Source organism: Colius striatus, chromosome 11 (genome assembly GCF_028858725.1).
Source record: "Colius striatus isolate bColStr4 chromosome 11, bColStr4.1.hap1, whole genome shotgun sequence".
NCBI classification, from domain to species: domain Eukaryota; kingdom Metazoa; phylum Chordata; class Aves; order Coliiformes; family Coliidae; genus Colius; species Colius striatus.
The window spans coordinates 11,870,460-11,888,474 of NC_084769.1; the positions used below are offsets into that span (position 1 = coordinate 11,870,460).

General features: G+C 43.8%; 1 protein-coding gene across 5 annotated transcripts in view; it reads right to left on the reverse strand.

Annotated features, from left to right (window-relative positions):
- KALRN (kalirin RhoGEF kinase) overlaps nucleotides 1–5,512 on the reverse strand; it is a 527,013-nt gene extending 521,501 nt beyond the window's left edge. For all 5 annotated transcript variants that reach the window (XM_062005204.1, XM_062005203.1, XM_062005205.1 and 2 more), the window contains exon 1: nucleotides 5,252–5,512. In XM_062005204.1, the coding sequence (XP_061861188.1) occupies nucleotides 5,252–5,324 (73 nt within the window). In that variant the 5' untranslated portion in view covers nucleotides 5,325–5,512. The remainder of the gene's footprint in view (nucleotides 1–5,251) is intronic.
- Between the last annotated feature and the right edge of the window lie 12,503 nt (nucleotides 5,513–18,015).

Below are 18,015 nucleotides of genomic sequence, written 5' to 3' on the forward strand. Positions count from 1 at the left end.
TACCACTGGGTACTGTACGGTGTCGCCGTGGAGCAATAAAGCTGCTATACATCCATAATCAACCTTCCTAGGGACTGTAAGGTCACAGCAGCTGAAACAACAGAATACTTCATCCTCAACCTTCAAGAGGTCCAGAGCACCTGTCTGGCCGTAGGACTCCCCAGCGGGCTCTTAACATCAGGCTGTGCTTGGAACCACTAAGCCCATCAAAGTTGCTCCCATTTTCAGTCCCATTTATTATTATGGGACTTGATAAAATACACTATGGGAGGCAGGTGGTGGGAAACAGCCATGCTCACTTGTACCTTTGCAGCTCATCGTTCCAAGACAGGCCATCCAAGGCCACACATAAAGTCACGTCTACAGTCACCAGGAGATTGTGCAGGGCTCATCTTTGATGACTTTGGGATGGCACTTCTTTTGGAGTTTCAACTCCAAGACACAGCATAGGCGACAGGTTTCTCCTAATCCAAACAACTTCAGTAGGTGCCATTATCAAGCTGCTTTATTGAGCCTTATTGCATTACCTGTGTACTTTACTAACACTTCTGCTATAAGCTTATGTTCCCTATTGCATCCTGTCCTGGAAATCAAGGATTGTGAAATTCATTACACAGCAGCTCTGAACAGGAGCTGGGTGAGAAAGGCCTCTTCCTCTGGAACTAATTCTGTTCAGCATTAATTGAATTAATAACAAATAGAATAAATGTCTTCCCACTGGCCTATAACACGATGCAATGTTATCCAGAAAAAACACATTGTAAATGACTATCAGATGTCATCCCTGTTGCCCTGTATGTACTTCTGAGCGAGAAGGAAGGAAGGAAGGAGTATGGGAAACAAATGCATTTCTCGGTATAAATCACCAATTTAAATTGCTCCCTTCTGAGTTCAGACAAAAAGAGATCCTTCCCTTTTGTCACAAGACCCCAGAAATCAGCAGGTTCTGACCAGTGCCTGCAGCGTGAGAAGAGGAAGAGGACAGGTCCCACCAAGACCTTGATTCACCCACATGTCCTTTGCCACGTCTACATGCCAGTTCCCAGACTAGCAGATATCTCTCCCTGAGGAGAAGGAGATGAGACACCAGCAGGACAGAATCACCCGGAGTCACCCTGTGCATTGGAGCACACGATGTCAGAGGCTTGGGATGATCTGGGTCCCCACATGTAGCAAGATCATCGTCCTCCTCTCCCATGTCAAACACATAAAAACCCACGTACATTAGACAAGAAGGAAAGAAAGGAACAAAACTCATTTTCCTGACAGGGTCGGCAGTTAAAGCCACCAGAGCGTGGCACAGACTTTCATTAACAGCATCACCTTAAAAAACACAAGAGTTTTCCGAGTGGTAGGCACAACCAGACAGTCTTTTCTACACCAGAGTCTCCTTTATCAGTGCACATTAACCAGACTAGGCCTTAGAAATTACCAAGTCTGAAGGTAAAGAAGCCAGGCATCACACGAACACCTCATCCCAGCGACAACTCGACTGAATCAATTCATCCACTCTACGATGAGACACTTGATTCCATCAACCTCGAGAAGCACTTCTGTGCAGACATCATTTCAAGCACATCCATTGATCAAACACAGCCTGGCCACTGCCAATCATTTTAAAGTTATTTAGCAGTGGAGCTGCCAGTCACTCTTGCACAAATGAACAGAGCTGGAAGTATAACTGGCTGGTGGGAAGCAGAGAGCAAACAGAATAATTCATCGCAGTCAAAGGAGATGGAACAATATCAATTTTCAACTTGCTCACAGGAAGTATTGATGACAAAGTCAGCATTTTCCTATCAGACATAATCAATGCTCTACTCAAGTGCCAGAGAAATAAATTAGAAAATAAAACCATACTGGCTAGTGGATAAGAAATAGCAATGATTACCCTTGCCAGTGATTGGTATTTTGATAAATTGTCCTGTCCCTGACCTCTATAAATATTTTAAATTTTGGTAAAGGATTTCCTTGTATGTTTCACCTCTGCTTCCAAAACACACTGCAGAAATTCCTGCAGCTAAGGCACAAAGGTAAAGCTTTCCCTCCCTGTCTGTATCAAAGGGATATCTGACATTTCTACACTTTACAAAGTGACTTGCCTTATGTTTGAAACAAGTATTTGGAATTGGTTCCATACAATATAAATAATACAGACTACTGAGAGTTCCAGAGAACTTGCCCATATATTATCTGTCACCAAAATAAACTGAAGAAACTCTATAAGGCATACCTAGGCATAGCTTTCGTTTCTTACTCAAACATAAGCTCAAACAGAAGCGATAGACATCACGCAGAAATTACTGCCTCAATTCAGCAGCCAGTGTTATCCCAGAAATCAGAGCTGGAGACTGCAATAGTCATTGATGCCCTGAAAGTCCCTCTGCCTGTTAATTTGTATCCCAATTACATGGGAGTGATTCTCTAAAAGGAAGACTGAATTACTCTCTGCGTATATCTGATGGTGAAAACTAGAACAGTCCCTACGCTGCCTGTCCCTGGGGAGGTTTAACTGACTGCCGGCAACAACCACACAGGTGTCAAATCCACCCATTTAAGAAAAGTCATTCCGAGTTCTCACCAGCATAAGCATGAGGACAAACCCTCCTTTATTACCCCATGCCTATTCCTTCAGTTTTACTATCTAGGTACAGCTCAGAGAGCTGCTGTTTCGGTTGTCACAGCTGATAAGGGACTGTTCCCTCTGGGTGTTTGGGTGTTGCTGGGGGTGTTACTCTAGCATCAGCCTCCTCTGCTGGTACCAGGGAGCAGCCTACCGATCCTCTGGCTCAGTGCAGAGCCTAGTGCATTGCTAAAAGCCTCTGAGTGAGAGAGTAGTTGTTAGGAGTCCATTTTTTTTCACTGAGAAAAATGAGCTCATGCTTTTCCATGTAGTAGCTATCAATTTGGGAAGAGTTTAGGCAGTTTACTGTACACTTGTGCGATGGAGCTGCTAATCTTTAGACCACAGATTCATTTTTTTATTTGATGTGAGTGTACAAGGGCATGCAAGCCACAGTGGTAATGCTTTAGAAATCCAAAATACAGGTCAGGACAGAAGGAAGAGAAGAAAAGAAAAATAAACCAAATAGCAAGGGAAAAAGACAATACAGGTCTCTGTAGCTTTCACAAATCAGATCCTATCCCAAAGTCCTTACTCAGGCAAGATTGCCAACGACAGATGAAAGGGGGAATGGGAGAGTCAGTTGTAGCCTGGCTACAGCTGTTCTTCTAAGCCCCACATCAACTGTTGTCTCTACCAGCCACCCAATCCAGCTTCAGAGAGGCACCAGAGCAGCACACAAACTCAAGCAGCCAGAGGTGTACAAACAGCACAAGAACCCAAAAGTGCAATTTCACACGAGTGGTACTTGCTCCCCTGCCCTTTCCCCATTTCTCAGCAATGTTGCCTGATCATTATAACAGCTGACATTCAAAATTAATTACTAATAGAGGGGTGTTTTTCTGTCATCTTTTTGGGAACAAGATACTACCTAATGGTGTAGAAACAAGGATTTTGCCATCTCCTTCGAGAAAGCTTAAGGTAGCTGAGACACACATCAGGGATGGCCTGTGCGTACATGCTTCAGTGCAAGGATGTGGCTTGGGCATCCCTTCCAGGCCCAGGTTCCTGTGGTTTTGTTTCCTCAAGAAGCAGAAGCATTAGGAGGTTTTCTGAAATCTCCAGGTTAAGTGTATAAGGCAGATGACAAGTGTATTCGTGGATCTGGAGGAGCAGTTTCAGGTGAAGGAGGCAGATTGGGAGAAATGTCTAGTCCCATGGCTCCCTGTGCTTTTTCCTCATTTAGGAAGTCTTTTTTCACATAAGCCAGGCAGATTTGACTCTCTCCAAATTCAATTGTGCTAACGTGCTTATGTTGAGAAGGCAGGATCACAGAGAAAATATTCTGCTCTCTCCCCTTCTTAGGGGAGACAGAGAAAAGGTTGGGGGAACCTTAATTAACAGATTTCCTTTAAAAGGAAAATTGGTGAGTTATTTTCCTTTTTGTTTTTAGAACAAATCTGTCCTTGTTGAGACTTAGGAAATTAGCTTGTAACCAGGTAGGCTATCAACAGGCAAATATCCTATAGCTTAATGGCTTGTGGATCACAAGATACACACAGCCAGTCTTTATTATAGTTATCCTCTAGATCAAAGGGTTTTCACATAAATGGGGTGCAGTCTACCATAGCAGGGAGCTGCTGCAGGCCTTGAGGATTTTACTTCTTTAAAGTTTTGGTGATTACACGATTGTGTTTTTTTTGTAACTGGAGATCAAAGCACTCAGTGTAGCTAATGAGCAGGTAGAAGGGGGGAAAACAGCTGAAAAGCCAAGTCTTGACAAACAGCTGTGGCACTAAGTGTCAGTCACAGCCTAAAAGGGTCAATCCCCTTATGAAACAAGCATTTAATCCTTTACAATTTTTAATTAAAAATCTACCAAGAAGCCTATAATACTTTCTTAAGATTGGGGGGGGGGGGCGACGACACACAACGACGACACGGGTGCAGTCAGACCACAAGTTGATTCAACAGAGATTTCAGTTGAGATGCTAATCCTGTGCAAAACCACGTTTCAGAGCTGAGGGCTTCCACACAAACATGCCTCACAAGCGCGTGGTGCAGTGGGGTCCCCAGCACGTACCCACTACCCAGACAACATGATTAACCGCTGCATCATTAGCGAAGGCCCCGCGCCGCTCTGGTGTAGCCCAGATACACTTCTGCTCCACTTCAGCATCCTCCGACGCGGGAGAGCGAAAGGCGGCTCTCGCCCAGCCCTGAGATACTCTGCGAGCCCGTCCCCGCGAGGTGATGCCCGGCCGGCCGCGCGGCTGCGGGCGAGCGCTGCCCACCGCGGGGCACCGGGGTGGGGGTTGCCCGGGCGGAGCGGGGCGGGCAGACGCCTCCGCTTGCAAATCCCGGCCGGTACCCGGTCGGCCGCCTCGGGGGAGACGACGCGGCAGCTCTCCCCGAGCATCCCCGCGGGGTTTTTGTGCTTGTCCAGGGGCGAGGGGCCCCACCGGTCTCCTCCCGAAGCGAGAGGGAGCGCAGCCCCGCGGTAGCATCCTTCTGGGGGCGGGAGGGGACACCGGGGCACAGACGAGCCCAAATGTTGCGGCTGACAAAGCGAGGAGCCAGCCGGGGATCCCCTCCTTCTCCCTCCCCGCGCCGCCGCCGCCAGCCCCGCATCCCAAGGCGGAGGCAGGGCCCGGCGCTGCCCCGGCCCCTTCCCCGCGGCTTCCCTACCTGTTCGGAAGAAAGCATCCACCTCGGAGTCGGGGACAGCGCCTTCCTCCGCCGCCCCTTCGGCGGGATTCATGGCTGGGGGAGAGGCGGCGGCGAGCCCGGCGGCTGGTAATATCCAGTGAGTTAGGGAGGAGGAGAGCCGAGAGAGAGAGAGAGAGAGCAAGAGAGAGAAAGAGGGAGGGAGAAGAGGAGGGAGGGAGGGATGGAGGCGCGTTTAGCAGCGAGCCCAGCCGAGCGCCGCCCGGATCATCCCTTCCGCGGTGCCTGCGGGGCGGCTGCCCCGGGGCTGGGCTGCGCTGCCCGCGGGCTGCGCTGGGCTGCGCTGGGCGGCGCGGCCCGGGGCGGGGTGCCGGTGCCGAGCCCCGCCGCCGCTGCCGCCGGCCCCCTCCTCTCCACCCGCTATTGTTCCGACCTGCTCCGCTCCGCGCCCCCCCGCCGCCGCTGCCCCTCGCCGCGCTGACAGCGCAGCCCGGCCCCCGGCGGCCGCCCCCGCCGCTTCCCTACCGGCACTTCCTGAGGGAGGCCGGGCCGCGGGCGGGCTGCGGCGCCCCCCGCCGCCGGGGCAGCACGGGCGCGGCGCTGGGCACAGGTGCGGGCTCGGGCGCCCCGGCGGCGGGGGGCGCTTTTATTTCCTCGCCCTGTGCGCCCCGCAGCCGTGCTGCTGTGCATCGCCGGCCGCTGCCATGCCTCCCCTCCGGTGCCTAACGGCGGGGGCTGCCGGCTGGGCAGGTACGGGAGGAGGACAGCGAACACCGGGCTGGGTACAGGGAAAAAAAAAGAACGTCTTTGTTTTAGGGTTTGGTTATAGGGCTTTTTTTTTGTTTGTTCTTTTAATTCCTGGGCTGTGGGGCACAATTGCTTTGGAAACGATTACTGAACCTGCGTGTTGTTGCAGGTATGTCTTCGTATTTTACTCCTTACAATCCTGGGCGACTAGAGAGCCAAAAAGGAGTTTGAAAAGCCAAGACCCTGCTCCCAGCTCAGACGTTGATGCAGTTAGCCAAATGGTTTTTATTTCTCTGCTGTAGCTCCAATACTTGTGATTTGAGACAATAATTGTTGTCTCCAAAGGAGTGCTGTGAGGAATACTTGGTTTTACTTTTGTTAGCAGCTGTGTTAAACATTATTCCCTGAGCCCAGCTATCAAGATTTCAAGCACAGACAGGCAGAGATAGAAAGACAGATGTTTGCTATTTGGGTACTTTCCTTTTCTTCTCCTGTTCACCTATTTGAAGTCTCACCAGCTCCTCATTCTTCTATAATCCCATAACAGCTCTCAAACTAGCAGCCTGCTTAAGGAGAAACACTGCTGCCCCACCTACTCGAGATACAATTGTAAAATAGGAGTGCTGCTCACACACCTGACAGTTGTTTATCTTTGTTACATCTGCCATTAGAAAAAAGATGCAGCTGTTGGAGTAATTGCTCCTCTGGCCATATTGCTCTTGGATAACCCATCCATGCTGCAGAACCCCATCTCCTACTCCCAATAACAAAAGGCTTCTAGGTAGTAGGTGCCTGTGCCTTCAGTGTCTTTGTCCCAGAGGAGTAATGCCCAATCATCACTCTCTTGCCACTGAGAACCTTTGATGTTTAAAGGACTCTATAGGTGCACAGGAGGGAATCAGCTGTAGCAGATCAGGGCAAAATGTTTCTGGGAACCTGGTCACCACAGAGAGACTCGCTGGAGGACTTCAGAAGACCTAAATATCAACCTAGTGCAGCTCAAGAAAGAAAATACTCTAAATAGCAGAAATCTCAGAGCCAACGGGTTGTAGGCACCTCAGTTTGGATCAGATCTCAGTCTGTCAGGTAGGCAGCAGCTGAGGCTGGCAGAACCTTTCCTTTTTCAGCCCAGAGAATTTTAGACAGCAGAGAAACATGGATTTCCCCTATCTGATCCCTTCTCAATGGAGCATAGGAGAAGGCTGGATTTGAGTGTATGCACACTGACTGGATACATTGCATTTGATAAAAGGCTGAAACCCTCCCTGCAGAAACCTATCAAGACCAGACAGGATGGGCATGGAGATCCCAGTCACATGTTCTTTGACCTTACTGTTTACAGCTGGAATTGAAACAGAATTGAGAAGCAAATCATAGAATTATTTTGGTTGGAAAAGACCTCTGAGACCATCAAGTCCAACCACTCACCTCACACTGCCAAGCCCACCACTAAACCACGGCCCTCAGCACCTAATTACGTCACCACATTACCACAGCACGTGCACCTAATTACAATCAGTCTTTCAAGCACCAGACTTTCTTCAGCGACCATTCACCCCTTCTTCCACATCACAACAGGATGCAGAAGAACCTCCCATCTTCCAGGCTTAAGCAAGCTGCATCATTTCAAATCCCATTCCGATATCTCATCCCTGCACACCTGCAATCCCCCAATCCAGATTCCCTACTTAACCATCATTCTCTCCCCAACTCTTTTGTGCAAGTTGAGGTGTGAGTGTGGGCTAAAGCCTCGGTCTTTGGGTAGGATGTGGCATCCTCAGGAAGCACTTTGAATCCGCTCAGGGTTTGGTACAGTCTGGCAGTTTTTAGAGTCAAAGCATTCCTCCTCCAGGAGCATCCTTACAAGCTAGACAGGAGTTACATGTGTAAGCAGGGAAGGTTTAGCATCATCCAAAGGGAATGAATGTTGTCAATGATAGAGAAATTTTTATTCCCATTTTATTAGGAACCCTGCAGGCATGGCCTACAGCAACAGTTGCAGAAATCATGTAGGCTACAGAAAGCATCTTCATTTGTATAACCTGCAATCAAACACATTAAGAAATGCAGAGGGAGGGAAAGCAGTTAATCTAGCTGACCTGCCATCCTGATGCCTACACAGATTCCTGCTTAATGATTAAACCAGTTAAGGCACTTATATTTAGCCCTATAAAATACTGATATCTTCTGAAAACAAAGGATTTCTTTTCTTTGCAGAACAACTTAATTAGCGCAAGAATGGTCCCAGATCTCTCATACTTTGAAACAAATGGGAATTTCTACTTGTTAAAGAATAAAGGTGTTTGGATGGTGTTTTATTCCAGTTTCATTGAAGTACATCAAGACTTAGCCGTGCATTTTTGTTGTCCATCTCTGCTGTGCAAGGCATGGTGAGTTTGTTCTTCTGTGCTTGCAGCTCTGTTGGCCAGGGAAGCCCTGCACAGTATAGTCATTGTCTTCATGGTATTGTCATTGAAGCAACAGTCCCACTGTTCCATTTTGCACACACCTCTCATATGCACACGCCGTGGCAATGAAGGATGAGGAGCAGCACGTTCAGCTATCAGTAAATTTTAGTGCAACCCTAGACATGAAATGAGCTCCTATTTTTATTAATATTTCAAGCAGAGCAGAGCTGTCACTGTAAAATATCATTAACAACTGGGAACCACCATGACTTCAAGTCTCAGCAAAAGTTTACAGTTTTTGTTGTTCAAAGAAGAGCTGTTAAATATAGAATGAAATACTTTCTGCAATGTAGAATTCTCTTTCTAGATCTAATGCTGAAGGCACCTACAGTTTCCTTGAAAAAGAAAACACAAAAAAACCACCCCTGTAGAATTACATAAGCCAACATACACTAGTTTCACTGACAGACACTGCTTTAATCTTTTGCACGGTTCTACTTGACAAATACCTCAATCCATACCAAATTACTTCATTTAACTAGGTACAAGTAGTTTTATTTGTGATAGTCCCTAAAGCTTCTCAAAGATCAGAAACTGTCACACAGGCTTTTGATTTAAGGCCTCTACTACAATCAAGTCTCATGGTGGGATGGCAATAGGCAGCACCTGAGACACAACAGTTTTTAGCTGAATTTCATGAGCTTGCAAACTATAGAATGGGAGGAGGGAGAAGAATTTGTACAAGAAATGAGTAAAATTCATCTTTCCAGGACAGCAGATCCAAAACAGGATACATGTATTTGAAGGTTCTAGGGCAGTTGTGCTGCTGGAAACAGTAAGGCACTCCAAGGAAGAAACATGGATGTCCCACACAAAGGATCAGGAGCCAAGTGCTGCAAGACATAGGACACGCACCAAAGGTTCTCATTCAAAAATGAACAGGGAGAAAATCCTTCCTTCCAGGCACAGCAGATGAGCTGCAGACCATTATTTGTGCAGAAAGTCCCTCCCTTTCGGTGTCACAGCAATGTATAAATACAGAGTGTTAAGATGTAGGATCAAAGAGAAAACCTGAATGGCAGAGCAGGAAAACATCAGTCTTAAAAACACCTAAGGCTGCCTTGTTAATAAATTATTTGCAGCTACATTCTGGATTGTGTGAGAAGAATTTCTCACACCCAGAGACCTGTTCAGACCTATGTCTAGGTATTAAGAGTCAAAATTATGCTCTTAAATAGGATCAGGCACAGGAAGTAGAAAATTTCATTCATATTCTACTCCATCAGGAATGCTGCAAAGGAAACGGTGTGCAAAGAAGCCTCTAGAGCAGGATGGAGGAGGCAGAAGTCATGTTTCATATGCTTAGACTCAGAAGCCCACATATATGCCAAAGATGATTTCTGTGGCTAGCAGACAGCACATGCACATCGAGGTTGGCTTTGCAGAATCCATACATACATTTCCTGACATAGGGTAGCTCTACCCTTTGCTCAGATGTGGAACAGCTGTATGGGCAGGCATAGAGCAAGTTTTAATCCCATGCCAAGTCCCTTGTCCCAGCATCATTCCCGCTGATGTTATCCTTCCCATCTGCATCAAAGCTGGGGCGAGAATGTCTACTCAATTGCCATTTAGTCAGCTTCCAGAGTTGACATTTGTTCCAATTTCCTTGAACTTGGACAGAAAGCTGAGCAATAACCACTCCTCTCCAGAAACATCCCTCTCATCCAGAAAAAGAAGTGTAATAATTAGCAAGACAATGAAAAAAAAAATAACAGTAGTTTTGTCACTGTGGCTAGATGTTTGCAAACAGACAAATGTGCCTCTTCCAGGAGACAGAGAACTGCGTTTGCCACTCTGTCTACTGAAGCTTAAACTGAATTAGCGGCAGGCAGAAAGCTGATGCATTGCACACGATGATACAGGTCTTTGAATTTACAGATATGAAACTGGAAAGAGTCAATAGTGACTGAAAATCCTTTTCTCCCTGGTAACTATTTGGATATCCTTGTTAAATAAGTTGTTAGTGCTAAAGGATCACAGGTTCTGTTAACTAATGGAAAGAAAAGTTAAAAACCTAATCACTGAGGTGGTATCCCTCAGCCAGACTTCCTTTACTGCAGCAGGGAAGAATAGAGAAGCTTGTGTTGGACAAGTCTACACTGTATTATGTACATCAGTCTTAAGCACTGTTAAACTGGAACATTTTATTCTATGTTGCCTGCAAACATTTAATCCTAATTCCACAATTTTGCCAGATTCTGAGCAGTACTTATTTACTGTGAGCTCCTAAACTCCAGGCAACCTCCCAGGCAAGTTCTGCCCAGTGCAGAAAGAGTTACAGAGCTAGACCAGAAAAAGGAAATATTAAATATTAAAATGTTTTAGGAAGAATGTAAATGTACGTAGTAGTTATTCAGAAAACCAATTTTAAGGTGAAGCATGCATTAGAATTAAACAGTGACTACCACTTTATTACCACAAGCGTTCATTTTTGTGCACTTGTAGGATCCTAATTTCACACATGGTTGGACATAAATACTAACCTGTTTTCCATTTCACCAATATGAGTTAGTGTGAGAAAGAAGTTTCTTCCTGGGATAAAAGAAAAGTAATGGTGGAGTATGCAAAAACGAAACCAATTTGAGCTCAGTTTATTTTTTTCTTTGTCAAAAGTTAGAAAACTAAATTATTTGATCTCTACATTTGTTGAAGTATTTAGGCTTTGGATTCTCCTAAGAAGCCCTAGAAAACCTAAGATTAATCAGCTAACACATTAAAGGTATCTTTAATGACTCATGATTCCATGATTCTTATGGAATCAGGTGGTGTCATCTTTGACAACCTTTCAAAATCTCCTAGACCTTCTTACTACAAACTACATGTACAAATCCTGCCAGCCATCTTTACAGACCCTTTACCTGGCTGCTGTTTACCCTGCTCTAAACATCTATAACACTGAAAATGTACAGTATAATGTTGGCACCAGACTACACCCAGTAACTGGAATGTCTTTTACCGAATTGCACAAAGGAAGAAGGTTAATCAAATTATGTTCTGTGTTTCAGCAAACATCACAGTATTGCTCATGTAACAAATCTGGGTAAGTCTTATCTGCAGAGCCTCAAATAAGGAGCTGTCACAAGATGCCTCTCAGCTGGGGTTTTCTTTTTTCAGTGGCAGTTTGGATTTTGTATTTTTCTGAAAACAGAATTAATGTTACTGAAGGCAGTAATCAGTAAATTACTGAGGCCAAAACTGGCGCACCAGATGAGTGACTTTGAGTTTTCAGGCACACTCCTTCAAGCACACAGCCATTCTTTCCACTAAATCTCAGAGGCAGTCATAACTCTTCCTGACGCTAGAAGCAGGGGTTGGTTATTCAGCATTTCCCTGCTTTCCAGTAACTACTTCACTCCAGAGAGCTTTAAGACTCTTGCTGAGCAAATCTCCTCTTCTGCCACCTTCCCTAGATATCTTTTCAGCCTGTCTTACATCTATGGTTTCAGAGTTTCCAGATATTCTTCATTTATTGTCCTTTTGACATTTTCTTTTCCACCTGATAGCAGGTTGCCTTTCCCTGCTGCCTATAAACCTCCCTCAGGAGCTTCATGAGGACACAGAGTAGTGCAAGTATTGTATGCTACAGGCAAGCGTGGAGGAGGGAGGTGCTGGGAGACTGGGAGAACAAGAAAAACACAAATGACTGCAAATAAAGACTAGTAACTAGGCAAGCCACATCCTTTTGTGTCCTGGCCCCTCTGGACTGAAGGCCAGGCTTCCATCCCACTCCACAAAGATTCCAGACCTGGCACTTAGCTGCTGCTGGCAGAGGTACTTCAGATCTCACACAGCTCAAAGCTCAGCTTAGCTCTGAACTTTTAAAGTAGGTCTCTACTGCCACCACATCTTGCTCAGGATATCTTACACTTATCATGCATTAAAAGGTTGTAGGTGGATTCCCATGGTTCACAGGGAGGCCTAGACAGGCAGAGGAGATAATGTGTGTGTGGTATATTGGACATTCCTGATGAGGTTTGTGACAGTTCTGACAACTGCAGATATGGAAGTTTTTCACCCTGCAAGAGATGCTTCAGTGGGAGAACATTCAAGGAAGAACATTGATACAAGAGAGGCCCAAAAGCCTCTGTATAATTTAGGTTTCCAGTACAAATTGCCACTTTGATATTTGTAGCTTTAATTCCAGTACTGATGGGAGCAAGATTCATGCAAAAGTAGTGATTGGGTGTGCCAAGAGCTGAGGAGGAGACAAAATTAGGAACCATATGGGAAGTCACAAATGATACTGTTCTGTAGAAGGGGCAAGACAGTATCTGAAGTTGCTATTTTGAAAACAATATTGTTTCTAGCCACTGCGACACATGCTCTGAGAAGGAGGTCATTTAAATGACAGTGGGTAAGGCTACAGGTAGTAGAGGAGCTGCCTTCAAGATAGGTATTTCTACGGCCCTATCTGTCAGTCTGATAGAGGCTGGTATCAAAATTGCCCTCCAGGGAAGCTGTGCTATAAATTCTTAAGGACCACACATGATTCTGACTATCTTTGAAAACATAATGCCTCACAGCTGCTAGAACTGAAGCACTCCCTTCCTTCAAAGGGTAAACCTTCAGTGGTCATCTGGATCTGTTTAGAAACACTGATATCTGCTAAAAAGAAGCTCTCTCTATCACTATGACTGAGATAATGAATCTAGGAACTATACACAAGCACCAACCATCTTCCTTTCTTTGACTACTTCATGTCAGCTCTTGACTATACTCTGGTGAACATCTGGAAGAGACCAAACTCATGCTATGCTGTGTTAGCACATTTTATTTCGTAGACAGCACTAGACAGCTCACACTCCAGAGCTGCAAGTCAGAGCTATAGCCCACAGGCCATCTGGTTACCAAAATCCAGTGTCTTTGGACCAAGTAGCACAGGGTATTTCAGCAGCAGACCTGGTATATAGCACAGGCAGAAGTCTACAAAGGCCTCCATATACTGTCTTGTCAGTGATTCAAAAAAGCATAACTCATTTCATCAGGACTTCTTTTCTTGGGCAAAGCTGTCTGAGGCTCTGGATATGTATAAAAAGATACTCAGAAAGAGAAGGCTGGGCAATCTTTCTTCTTTCAGTGCACGGCAGAGTTGGGCTAATATCAGGTTTTAACATCTGATAATTCTGATGTAACATATAGCTTTGGTAAAACTGACTGAAACAATTCTTCCAGAAATAGTGAGAAAGAATTCAGAACGTTTTTCTTTCCAAATTTAACATTTTCACTGTCTGAAAATGGGGTCTTTTTTTTTTTGCTTTAGAGAATTTTGTTTTAAATGGTGGTGGTTAAAGACAAGCCAAGAATCGTAACAGGGAAACAAATGCAGCTTGTGCAGTTATGGCTTATGGCTTATGCAGTGATGGTGCCTGTGCAGCTTGAGCAGTTATGGCTGCTGGAAAAACTTGGAACCTGCATACATTCAATATATGCTCAGCAATATTCAGTCTGGTATGTAACTGAAGAAAAAGTACTTTCACTCCAGTGCCAAAGCCAGAACGACAAATATGTATTAAGTAGAAACAAATATTGGGAGCAAGGATTCTTGGATTCAAATCCAAGGTTTCTTTGTGCTGTGAACTGTGACCTGCCAGAGAACAATTACCCCTCTAAATAATAATTAACCTATTTGCAACAGTACTATAGTGTATTCTTACCTTCAAAGAAAGGCTAAATTCATTGTGGTTCAGTGAAATAGTCTTTGATCTACAGCTGACTGACACACTATTTCCGAGGGAACTTTACTCCTACGAGAAGCCTTGGTGGATCCTTTGCATAGAGGTGAATTCCACATTCTCATTTATGATGGGTGGTAAATTTTGGATATATTGGTGCCCAAAAGACACACCTTTCCCTTCCAGCTTCTGTTTACTCCTCCCAGCCAGCACGGCAGGCAGAGTCTGGGCCACAGCCACATTGATCCCAATTTGCTCACTGGAGTAACACCCAAAACCCAGCAACCCCTGCTCCAAGTCTGATGTTCTGCAAGTGCTAAATACTATCCGATTGCAAGTTCTGCCAAGAGAAGCTTTTATCTCAAAGATAAATCTCTTCATCAGTTATAAAATGGAACAGCACAACATGACAAAAGAATTTAAGTTTCAAATGTCAATATTGTAAACATATGCAGCTTTCCTAAGCAACAGAAGTAAACACTGCAGTCATTATTATCCACGCAGTCAAATATCATTTGAAATCCATGAATTCATATTTGTTTATATGTAATGGCATTTTAATCCTTTTATTTTAATCTCTTGCCAAGGCCATCCTTCCCGCTCTCTTTATATACATGTGTATATGTGTGCACATATTTGTGCTGATTCTCCCCCAGTCAATGGAAAGGAGAGTTTCACACACTTTTTTCTTTTACATTTTTTCTTTTCAAATGTGGGGGAAAAAATTAAAACTAATTTTGTTAGTGAAGATTAAAGTTCTCTACTAAATATTTTCTTTATTTGCCAATGGCTATTTTCTTGTCTTATTAGACTGTGTAAGTTTTTTATGCCTTATATATGCAACACTGGCACAACAACAGCCAGTTTAGTTTTAGTCAGTAGGATACATAAGTCTACTATTGACTTTAACGGTGGAACTGGAGTAAAATCCCAGGCCCAGGTAAATTAAAAGCAAAAGTTCCTCTAACATGAAGGAGACCAGATTTCGTCCAGTCACTTTTCAGTCTGATCAATATAAGATGGTTTTAGTGCTGAATTACCAAGTTCAAATACCACTGTCAGCACAACTCATCATCCATTTAGATTGAGAAACTGGAACTGATCTTAGGAAGTTAAGTCAGGAGCAATTTCTCTTACTTGAATTAAAATCAACATTTGTTGCATTCTCTATGTTTTCAGTAAAGGGTATTGTTCAGAAAAATTTCTTTCCACTCTGTACTAACGTGATTCAAGACCTCTCCACTATTTTCTTCTGCATCAGTTATTAGACCTTGTACTACCTCTGATAACAAGTTCTTACACTTGAGAAGTTGCAGCTAATTCAGAATTCATCAGTGCACATAAGCATCTTAAATTATTTCCCCTAATGCATTATCATGTGTTTAACTTCACTGAAGTTCATTTGCCATCACATTGCCCAATCATCCAGTTTTATTAAATCCTTCTGGACATCCTACCAGTCCTCCATACTGTCTTGCTTGGTTTCACCACTTCATTATTCAATAAATCCTCTAGATCATTGTGAAGTGTATTGAAAGGTATATCCTCTACACTTACAAAGTGATTATTCTTAAGACTGAATTGGATTTTGCTGTGATACATTTAGCGGTGCATGAAACACAACCGTGAAAGCATTAGAAAAAGAAAAATACTCCATCACAGGTCCCTAAAGAAAATGAAAGCTAAATGGACTTCCCATCATCACCAGGGGTACAGCAGTTTGGTTTTCCAGGCCCAATACCACTCTCTGTGGTTAATGGTATAAAAAACACAAAACAGCACACACTTAAAATAGAGTCTGATTCTTCCAACCACTCCAGTGCAAGGGAGCTGTATCAGGGATACCTGCATCTGTTTAGCCCTTCTTTACCATAAGCCTGATAATGCTTGCTGACATGTTCTCCTTCCTTCCAGGAACTCCTACCATCTCCTTTAAACCCAGATGAGGAGAGGGAGATAAGGAAAAATGAAAAAGGGAAGATCACCACAGTGAGATTTATGCCAAGAGCCTGTTAGACTTAGGCACCCCACTCCCATTACAGTTCTACAATACAGAAGTTAGGAGCCAAAGACCATGCAAATCATTTTTAAAAATCCCTGAAGAAATGACTGTATCTGCCACACTTTGCCAAGGCGTGGAGCTGCCTCCTGCTATGCTACAGTTTTGTCCGTAACAGTGTGGGTGGACATTTTTAGACACTAACATCAGGCAGAGGAGATATTGACTCAGAATCTGCTGTGAACTCTCAACTAACAGGAGTCAACTCCAAAGTTTCCCTCTGGAAAAGTTTTCCACAGCCTTTGAGAAACAGATCCATGAAAAGCTTTCAGAAACTTGCATGAGAGCCTACCCAAAAGTTGTTGCTTTCTGTCCACCCACTGAAGACACACAGACAACTCTTCAGAGCGCAGGATAATTTTCATAGAAGTCAACAGAACAACAGTTCAAGTACCAAGGCTGTCACTTCTTTATTCATTTTGGAAATACTCTCAGCTAAAGCAAAACTGATGCTGGCCACCTTCTAAATTTCAGGTAGAGAACTGCAGGGTTTGACTCTTATTTCTAGTTTCTGATTTTTTAGAGCACTACTTCTTGTTTCCTTGCAATTGCCTATTTTTCTGCCCATGTTTTTTGAAATCTCATGTTCCCATCTTCTTTATTATCTTAATGAAAGACAAAGTATCTAATTAAAAAATGAAATTGGGGGTTGATCAGTAAAACTCAACAACTGTGTGACAGAGTTGTCAGCAGTTGATGACCCAGAAGTTCCTTCTCAGTCCTGTGTCTTTCTCTGCTTTCCAGTTACAGTGTCAGCAAGGGAGAAACAGAGTAGCTCTGCTCAGGAGAAATGCACTAAACATAAAAATCTAGACCATTTTTTTTCCTTAAGGATATTTTGTCATTTATAAGATGTTAAATGCTACCATATTTTCACATGTAAAGCTTCTGAGTGATTTGCACATCTAGGAGTCGATGTGCGCACACACACACACACATTCCTATCCACCCAAAGGGATCTCTGGATCTTGTAACAATTCTGCTATGGATTTGCAAAATTACCTCAAGCAAGTCACAGTTCTGTGCCTCTCTTTTATATTTCTGTACAATGGTTATAATGATACTTATTTGCCTTGCAGGAGTGGCAAGGAGCCCTCGTTGCAGTTTATAGTGTTCAGGGATGCTCAAGGAGTGCTAAAGAAAAGCAGAGAGTTAATTGGTTCATAAATTGTCAACCTTGTGGTCATTCTCTAGGTTAAAAAGAGCTTTAATAAGATAGCAAAAGGCAATTACTTATGACAAGGGAGGAAGTTTAGGGGTTTTTTTTTGCTGAAATCTACCCAAACACTCATTAGTGTGTAAACATTTATTACAAGCTACCACTCTTTGGAGATCTGCAAACAAACTTCAGTACAAGCCTAACAAATGCTGCAGCCCAGCCTGCTATTCACACATCACCTATACTTTTTGTAGCATATTATTGTAATACTAATTGCTTCAAGACATTATGATATAATTATAACACTGTTATTGAGACAAAACAATGTTCTCATGGTTCTATCCAGACCATGTTACGATACCAGAATGAAAAAAATGTCAGTGTGCACGTATGGAGGCAATGCTGGACTGTCAAAGTGAAATGGAAGGACAATGCTGTGAATTGATGATGAGCGATCTTTAACAAGCAAACAGAAGTGACACCAACATAATTCTGCAAAGATGGCAAGATGTCCAAGTTAAATTAAACAAAATTAGAGACATTGCATTTTAATCACGTTATGAACAAGAGCCATTTATGCATTTGTGATTCAGCTTTTTAAATGAGTCAGTTACAATAAATGACAATGTTTTGACAGTTCATCTTGAATGGAGAGAGGATCATCTGAGCCATGCCTT